This window comes from Mesoplodon bidens, assembly GCF_964165515.1.
Source record: "Mesoplodon bidens genome assembly, chromosome: 19".
Lineage (NCBI taxonomy): Eukaryota > Metazoa > Chordata > Mammalia > Artiodactyla > Ziphiidae > Mesoplodon > Mesoplodon bidens.
In genome coordinates, this window is record NC_138179.1 from 46,166,472 (window position 1) to 46,175,142 (window position 8,671).

At 49.2% G+C, this 8,671-nt stretch overlaps 1 protein-coding gene across 2 annotated transcripts in view; it reads left to right on the plus strand.

The window, feature by feature from the left end:
- Nucleotides 1-7,651, plus strand: part of PECAM1 (platelet and endothelial cell adhesion molecule 1) — a 53,770-nt gene extending 46,119 nt beyond the window's left edge. For both annotated transcript variants that reach the window (XM_081219728.1, XM_081219727.1), the window contains 2 exons: nt 1,817-1,839; nt 6,611-7,651. In XM_081219728.1, the coding sequence (XP_081075854.1) occupies nt 1,817-1,839; nt 6,611-6,640 (53 nt within the window). In that variant the 3' untranslated portion in view covers nt 6,641-7,651. The remainder of the gene's footprint in view (nt 1-1,816; nt 1,840-6,610) is intronic.
- The last annotated feature ends 1,020 nt before the right edge of the window (nt 7,652-8,671 follow it).

Consider the following 8,671-nt stretch of genomic DNA (forward strand, 5'->3'; position numbering starts at 1 on the left):
TCCCACATGCCGCGGAGCAACAAAGCCCGTGAGCCACAACTACTGAGCCCACGTGCCGCAACTACTGAAGCCTGTGCACCTAGAGTCCGTGCTCTGCAACAAGAGAAGCCACTGCGGTGAGAAGCCCACACACCGCAACAAAGAGTAGCCCCTGCTCGCTGCAACTAGAGAAAAGCCCACACGCAGCAAGGAAGAACCAACACAGCCAATAAATAAATACATAAATAAATTTAAAAAATATATATATATATATATATATATGGATACTACCCGCCAGATTCTGGTACCAAAAAGAAACAAAACAAGTGCGCATAACTTGGAGCTCCATCAGCATTATCAGCATACTTGAATTTTAGTATTCTGTGTCCCTGTTGCTTTAGGAAACACAGCCTGAGGCTCTTGCCCTCTTGTGTCTGATTCCAGAGCCCTTGGGGCTTTGGAGGAACGGGAAGCATGGGATCCTTTGGGTCCTCCCAGGTCAGGTTTGGGCTGGGGGTGGGGTGCTGCCCACAGCCTTACTCAATGTGTGGAAGTTTACACAATGGCTCAACTTCTTGGTCGGGCTGATTCATCCATTTGGCCTTTGACGCCTACCTCTGACCCAGCCAGGACAGAAGGGGGCCCCTTAGGAACTCCTGGCCCTGTTCCCTCTAGAGGAGACGCACAATGGAGCTGTGATAAGACAGGGTTTGAGGGGGAAGTGGACTGGTGGAAACAGGATATTTTTAAATTAGAGAAAGAAACAGAAGATTGTGACTCCCGTTGTGACAGTTGGGTCCTGAGACAGCCCAGGATTCAAAGGGACTGGGCTTGAGCTTGGGCGGCACCAAGGCCCCTTGAATTGCCTCTCAAGTAAGACTGAGGATTTGGGAGTGGGGACAGGGTATGACTCTCACCACCTTTGAGAAGAGCAACCAACCCCCAAACCCTCATCTCCTCTTGGGCCTTCCCCAGGCTTCTGTGTCTTCGGAGCCATGTCCACAGTGGGCTATTTGGGGAATCAGCCCCAACATGGAGGCCACTCCCCATTCAGAAACTCTGCTGTTAGTGGGGCCTGGTGCTGTCCAAGAGGCAAATCATAGCCCTCTCTTGCCTCTTGCCGTGAAAATCATCTCTAATTAATGCAGGCGGGGTTTACGCACCTTCGACGCAATGCCTCCTGTTCTCTTCTGGACATTTTCACAATGTCCAGCCAGTCCCGGATGCACCCTGGCAGGAAGACTGTGTGGTCTCCGGATGACTGAGATGAGGCTCCCCAGGCCCTGCCCTTCAGACAGCACTTGAACCGTATATGCCAAGGGCGTTGGCCTTGTTTGTACTTTCTGCTCCGTTGATCCCACTCCTGGGAATAGACAAACTAGTGTGAAATATGGAAATTGCTTTATTCCCAAAGAGGACATTGGCAGCATTATTTAAAATAGCCAAAACTTGGAAAGAACCTCAACTGAAGTGTTGACGTTTAAGTCAACAGTGGAACCAGAGATCATTTTTACCTGCTTTCTACTTTTCTGTAGTTTTCAGGTGTTTTCCCTAAACTAACAGGTGCTATTAATTTTTAAACAACTGTTTAAAATGTTAAACTAGCTGCCCGGGACTTTATGTGCTTGTCACATGGAGCTACAGGGCCCAGGGGAAGCTATCTGTGGGCAAAGGAGCCGTAAACCTGGGCACCCAGTAAGCTCGAGGGTCTGGCGTCTCCTGCACCGCGCCCCCTCGCTCCCTCTTTACTTGCTCAGCTCCTGAGATGTTGGGCGTGGGCGGAGCCTAACTCGTGCTCTTTGTGTTGTTCACCTCCGTGTTATCCTTTGTTTTGCAGATTTCGTGGAAAACAGATATTCTGTAAGTACACATTTCATATGCACTATTTTTTTTAAAACAGTCCATCGAACAGTGAAATATTTCCAGACTCACCCAGGTTCTGCAGCCCCAGCAATGACACCCCTGGACTAGCCTCGTCTGCTTTAGACCAGGAGCCTGGGCTCCTCTGACTAGCCTGGTCATCAGGCTAGCCAGGTTTTCTAGGCCAGCTGTGGTTTTGAAATTCTCTCCTACTGTTTCCATCATTACGACTCAGCCCACTTGTGAAGGGAGAGCCTGGAAGTCCCCCGCAGGGTTGGGAATGTAGGGCTCTCAGCTCCAGATGACCAAAGTCCACATTTCCTCTGAGTCTAGGTCCTTGGCGGTGAGGCAGATTCGGGGGGTGTACTTGGAGAAGAGAAGCATCCAACAGTCACCCTCACACACCAGGCCCTCTGCTGCAGGGGACACACAAGGTCTTTGATCCAGTGAGGGAATCAGATGAGTTTTCTTAGCTGAGAAAGCAAAGGGATAACAGCTACGCCAGAAGCCATGGAAAGAGAACAGAGGTGCTTTGTTCTGCCTGGTTAGTGGTCTCTTCACCAAGGAGGGGTCATTTGGGTGGGCCATGAGGAATGAGCTGGTTCCAGCAGCATCCAGGTAGAAAGATCATCGGGGGCAGAGGCGTGAGGGATGGAGCAATCTCTAGCAGCTCAGAATGGGAGCAGACGAGGGTGCCAGTGACAAGTGATAGGGGAAAGGTAAGTTAGGGCTTGCTTGGGAAAGACTCGAACACCTCATTATGAGGTTTCATTCTGTAGGAAACAGAGGATTTAGGAAGCTGCCACTTGGCAGATGGGAATGTTTAAAAGAAGTGCAGAGGCCCAAGTTCAAGTTTTGCAAAGACCCATTTTCCCCTATCTTCCTACTCCCAACCTTTTTATGAGCTACCCAGCAGCACAAGAGTTAACTAACTGGGCAGCTAACATCTTAAGAAATGAGGGATTTGTCTCTCAAACTGCTTCTTTAAGGTCTGGGAAGAACTTTCAGCAAGATTGCTGGTAGCCCTTCCAATGGGCCCCCAGCTTCCTTTGTTTTGCCTGAGTCTGAATTCTTGTAAAACAGAGAACTCATTATGCCTTTGACAGACAGGAAGCCGCTGACATTCTTTTTATGGAGGAAGGCTATCAATTTAAGGAAAAGAGGAATGAAGTGAATGTCTTTTTCTAGCCTAAGCCACCCAGACTCCTGAAATCAGAGACTGTTGCATTGGAAGGAAAGGGGGCCCAGTTTATAGATGAGAAAACCGAGTCCTGAATTGGCAGGACAGCTTGACCAGGGTCACCCAGCTTGTTAATAGCAGAGCCAGGACTAGAATCCTAGGTCTCCAGACTCCCCGGCCAGTCCACAACACAAGACTCCCTCCAAGAAGTGAGGTCACCGTCCCAGCCATCATGGCGTTGCGAGAGTGGAAAGTGAGAACTTTGCCCCATGGGCCTTGTGGGACTCAGATAAAGAGATGTTCTCCCGCTGCAATAATCATGGCTGTGTCCACCCAAGGCAGGTCTGCTGGACCTGCAGGACTGACTTATTTACTTTTTCTTCAATCCAAATGACCTGTCTGGACAAAGGCTCTGAGCTCTAGGACAGACAGCTGGCCCATGGGCCCAGGAGTCTGCTTCCAGAATGCTCCTGAGAGTTCACCCGTGGCTGGTCCTGTGCCCCAAAATAATAAGGCCTTTGGGCAGGAGCACAGGGATTCCCAGCCGTTGGGAAAGGCATTTTGAATCTTTAAGGGAATGCGTCTTGTGTATAAAAGAGGCAGGTATAGTTTCCCTAATCATCAGCTGGTGAGGGTCAGGAGAAAATTAATTGAATTGCTCAGCAAGGAAATGGGAGGGGATTTCCTTCCTGAAATCAAACCTGGCGATCATTCCCAGTTGTTTAATGGCTGTTGCTTCTGAAAACATATTGGAGGAAATATCTTAACAATGAGATAGCCACTTAGCCAAATACTAATTTAGTATTGTTCGACTTGCTTCAATGGCACATTCTGACTTCATTTTTCCTCTGCCATTTTTGCCTTGTTTATAAATCGTGTTGTGGCCCAGGCAGACAGATAACGTGAAAGAGAACACCCCGTACTTAAAGGGATGAATCTGGACCTGCGTGGGTCTCAGGATCTTGGAAGGGACTTGCCTTCTTATTGACAAAAGGCAATTTCTAGTTAACAACTCCTCTCCTTCCCTCCCGGGAGCCAGCAGGCAGCTGGACTGCCATGGGAACAGCCCTGGAGTTGGGATCAAGAGACTGGGGCATGAGTTCCAGCTCTCCAGCCAAGCCTAAGCTTCCCCATCTGTAAAATGGAGACGGTGGTGACAGCAACAAAAACAGTAATGTCTACCTATTTAAAGACCATCTTAAGGGTTAAGTGAGAAACATGTGTGCAGAGTACTTTGCAGATCGCAAACTATCATATAAAAGCTAATTGATTCTCTATTTTAAAGTTCTTTTCATCAAATACTCTGGCAGCATAAGGAATGGATGGAGAATTTACTTCCCTTGGCCCTGAAATGCCCCTGTCACCTGAGGGGAAGGTAGCAGTTGCTTACCCAAAGCACAGGATTCAACCCAAGCCAAGCTTTGACAGGAAGCAGAGACCCACATTAAAACTTGACTTTTCCCTGATACCTATTTATTAGACATGTCACTTCAGGCAGATTTCCTAACCTCTCGGGGCCTTAGTTTCCTCATTTGTAAATTGGAGGAAATAGAACCCTCTCTCTTAGTTGTTGCAAGGATTAAGCCAGCACCTAGCACAGATCTGGTTCACTGGAAGTGCGGGTGGGGGGTGGGGGAGACATTCTAGAAGCAGGAAGTAGAGATCCCAGGAGTGTTAGAAGTAAAATGACCTTTGAGAGTGTCCACACCATGTTCTGGCCAGAAGTGGGGCAATTTCTTGGCTGTTCTTGGTGCCTGACAGCTGGCCTCTGATTTACACACAGGCAAGCACAGCCTTGGATGTGAGCATATTAACCTTAACTTCCAAATCCCCAAGGCCTGGATGACTGTGGCCCAGCCTTTCCCATCTCTGGAGCTGGTCCTGCAGCAGCTCCCCGAGCACTCACTTCCCCTGGAGAGGGGAGCGGAGGTGTCTGGGGAAGGACTTGGTCTGGGGCCTGCAGAAGGCTGGACACCAGGGTCACACACACATACACACCCCGCCACCTCCAGCTGAGCGGAGGAAGTGGAGCGAGGGTAGCTGCCAGGGCTGGCGGGCCTCCAGCCCCCAGGGGCCAACACAGCTCTCTTGGCCTGCTTGCCTGGGTCTCTCCTGGCAAAGCAGAAGGCAGAGCCTTGGCCTTCCGGCTGGGGCCCCACAGACCTGCATCCTGTTCCGAGAGGCTCCTCAGCTCTGGCAGGACCAGAATAAAACAGGGACTCCATCTCAGCCAACCCTCAGGGAGACAGACAGCCCGGCCATGGCGTTCCCAAGACCTTGGCCAATCCCCACAACTTCTACTCCTGCCTCCCCCTGAGATCCACCTGCAGCAGGGGGCCCTGTGCTCACAGAGGGCCCAGAGTCAGGCACTCAGGCAGGTGCTGCCTGCTCTTCCGGACTCACTGCTGCCCAGGGCCCAGTATCTCCCAGCATGCTCCACTCTTGCCCTCTTGCTCCGTCCATTCATCAAAATCCACCCCACCTCGCTGCCCAGCTAGGGTCCTCTCACCACCTCTCAACTCCTTCTGCAGTTTGTTAGGACCTCTTCCACCTTCTACTTCATGCTAACATTGTTTGTCAATAATTGATAGGATATAAAATTCTCGGGGGCAGGTTCTTGCATCCTCAGCAGAAAGAACAGTGCCTGGGTCAGACGGGGGTCCAGTCACTGATAGGTGTGTAGGTGACACAAATACCCTGTGGAGCAGTTAGAGAACACTGCAAGGCGGCATCTGGAATCTAAGAAAATTTATTTTTCACTTTTATTGTGGCAAAATATACACAACATGAAGTTTGCCATCTTAACGACTTTTCAGTGTACAATTCAGTGGCAGTAAGTGCATTCTCATTGTTGTGCAACAATTGCCAGATCCATCCACAGAACTTTTCATTATCCCAGACCCAAACTCTGTACCCATTAAGCCCTACCTTCCTATTTCCCCTTCCACCCAAAATGGCAGCCACCCTTCTACTTCCTGTCTCTATGAACTTGGCTCTTCTGGGTACCCCATTTAAGTGGAATCACTTGTTCCTTTTGTGTCTAGCTTATTTCAGCTAGCATAATGTTTTCAGGGTTTATCCATGTTGAGATGAATCAGAATTTCATTCCTTTTTAAGGCAGAATCATATAATTTAAAAACATTTAGGTTTGATCATCTGAGTTCAGTCTTTCATTTTTGAAATATAAAAACAGACCTAGGTTCACCTCATGTTAGAGGCAGAGCTGGAGCAAGACACCAGGTGTCCCTTAGCTTTCCTAGTCTTCCTCTTTTCTAGTCTTCCCTATGTAGCCCCCATGGGACCTAGTGCTGGGTTCACAGTGGGTGCTTGATGAAATTGGTTGCTAGCCTGATGTGTAACGTGTCTGTGGGGGAAGTACAGGCTGCAGGCCCTACAGAGCAGGTGTGGAGAGAAGGGAAAAACGAGTGTGGGCAGGAGCTGCCCCACAGGGCGGGGCGTGTCCTCCGATGACAGCAGTGCTTTGCAGTTCCTTTGAGAAGTGCTTTGTGCAGGTTTTCACATCTTTCCACCAGGCCAGTCTTCAGTCCTGAAGGGTGTGACCGTAGTGTGTCTTGTCTCTTGTCACTGCAGAGAACGGAAGGCTCCCTTGATGGAACTTAGGACTCCGAGAGCACACGCTCCTCCCTGGGAGGACACCCACATTCTGAGAAGAGCAGATGATTCCTGTATTCCAAGAGTTTTGTGCACTTATTTATGAACCTGCCCTGCTCCCACCGAACGTGGCAATTCCTCAGGCCAAGTCACCAGTTCTTAAATCCATCTTAACTACATTTATGTTGGGTATAAAGGGCTAACAGAGGGGCTGGTTAATTTCCCACACGGCCCGCCTCCCACAAGCCGGAGCATCCTCGGGAGTGGAGAGAAGCAGCAGGAGGTTCAGAGTAAACTGGCCACTGAGATATTTTGAAACTTGAATATTTTGTCTTGTATAGAGATCAAGAACTTTTCCAAGTCCCCTCATACACAGAAACCAGTTTCTGTTTTGTAGTCCATCTCTCCTAGCGAATGGCCTGACTTGGGGGCTAGTTTTTCTCTTTGCCTTTGGTCCTTCAAGGGTCTGTGGTTCTGGGCAGTCCTTGTTCCTTGGAAGTACACAGCATGGACCAGACAGCTGCACCCTGTCCCCTCTACCACCTCACCTGCCACAGACGGGAAAACAGAGCTGCTTGGGAGCAACCCTTTTGAGATGCCAACTTGAAGATGAGGTTCATTCTGTGCAATGTACCAAATAGAAAGTGAAGTTGGACAAAGCGCAGATGTTCTTAAGCTGGTTTTCTATTCCCTTTCTTTCTTTTCCTCTACCATGCTGAAGGCCGAAGGACAGGAAGATGGTTGCCTCCAGCAAATATTTTTTTTTACTAGAAAAATGAAATGCCTATTTTTCTTACTAATTTTTTGTTATTTATTCCTTGCTAAAGGAATGGTCTCCCGAGGTCTTCAAATGTTTCTGATGGTGCCCTGAGTGGGTGGATGAGGGGCTGCGGCCATTCTCCGGTGGGATGGCACTAGTGAGCACACCCAAGTGAGACCCCCTCCCTTGTCCTCCTCATTGACACAGCTGCAGGGCCCCTGAGGGGTGTTGTATTAAATAAATTTGATCTTTACTCTTCACAGACCTGTGAGATGTCATCTTCTGAGAGGCCACACATGTACAGAATATCTGTTGTGCCTGGGGACTCCTCAGAGCATCCAAGGCCACAGAGAGAACCAAGCAGGTCCTATCAGCCCGCCAGGACCTCGGTGGCCTTCACTGAAGTCAGAGGTAGTCTGAGTCCCACACCCTGAGTTATTAATATCCATCAGCTGGTGCTTCACCGTTTGCTTCCTAGCTGAAACCTGCTAGGCTGCTGTTGTCAGATTGAGTGAACGATAACAACTGCCCACCCCCCCCAAACCAGGATGCCAGGTTAAATTTGAATTCCAGATAAACAACAAATAATTTTTGAGTATAAGTATGGCCCATGTAACATTTGGGACATACTTATACTATAAGAGTATTCATTTATCTGAAATTCAAATTTAACTAGGCATCTTATGTTTTATCTGGTAACCCTACTGGCAAAGCCTCCTCCCACCCCTCTAGGCCTCAGGATCCACCCTCCCCCGTGGCCTCAGACCAGACCTCCCTGCCCCACAGGCCAGCACCACCCGCTGGACCTGAAGGCAGAGGAGATCTGCGTGTGTCCTGGGTCTGCGGTGGCAGAAACTTGAAGGAGCCTCTTTGTCTCTTCATCTCTAAGATGAGGAGGTTAGACTAACGGTTCTTAACATTTGGAGGGTTTAGATTCCTTTCAGAATATGATGGTAGCTGTAGACACACACACACACACACACACACAATGTTGTATCACAAAGATGCTATACAATTTCCCAGTTTTCAGGGCCGTTGACTCAGCGCAGAGACAAAGGATTGGATAATCGCTAACAGCCTTCAAGCCTGATAGTTGTGTCGGTGATTTGGGGTGCACCCCGAGCCCCCGTGTCAACTCCTCAGTCCCTTGCTGCCACCAGAGGAGAGCATTTCTGTGGAAGCTGGGAAGACCCTGTTCATACTGCTTGTCACTTACTTATGGAGCATAATTGGGTCTTTATTTTTCCCCTCAGTCTATATGTCTGAGGAGCAGGCCACAC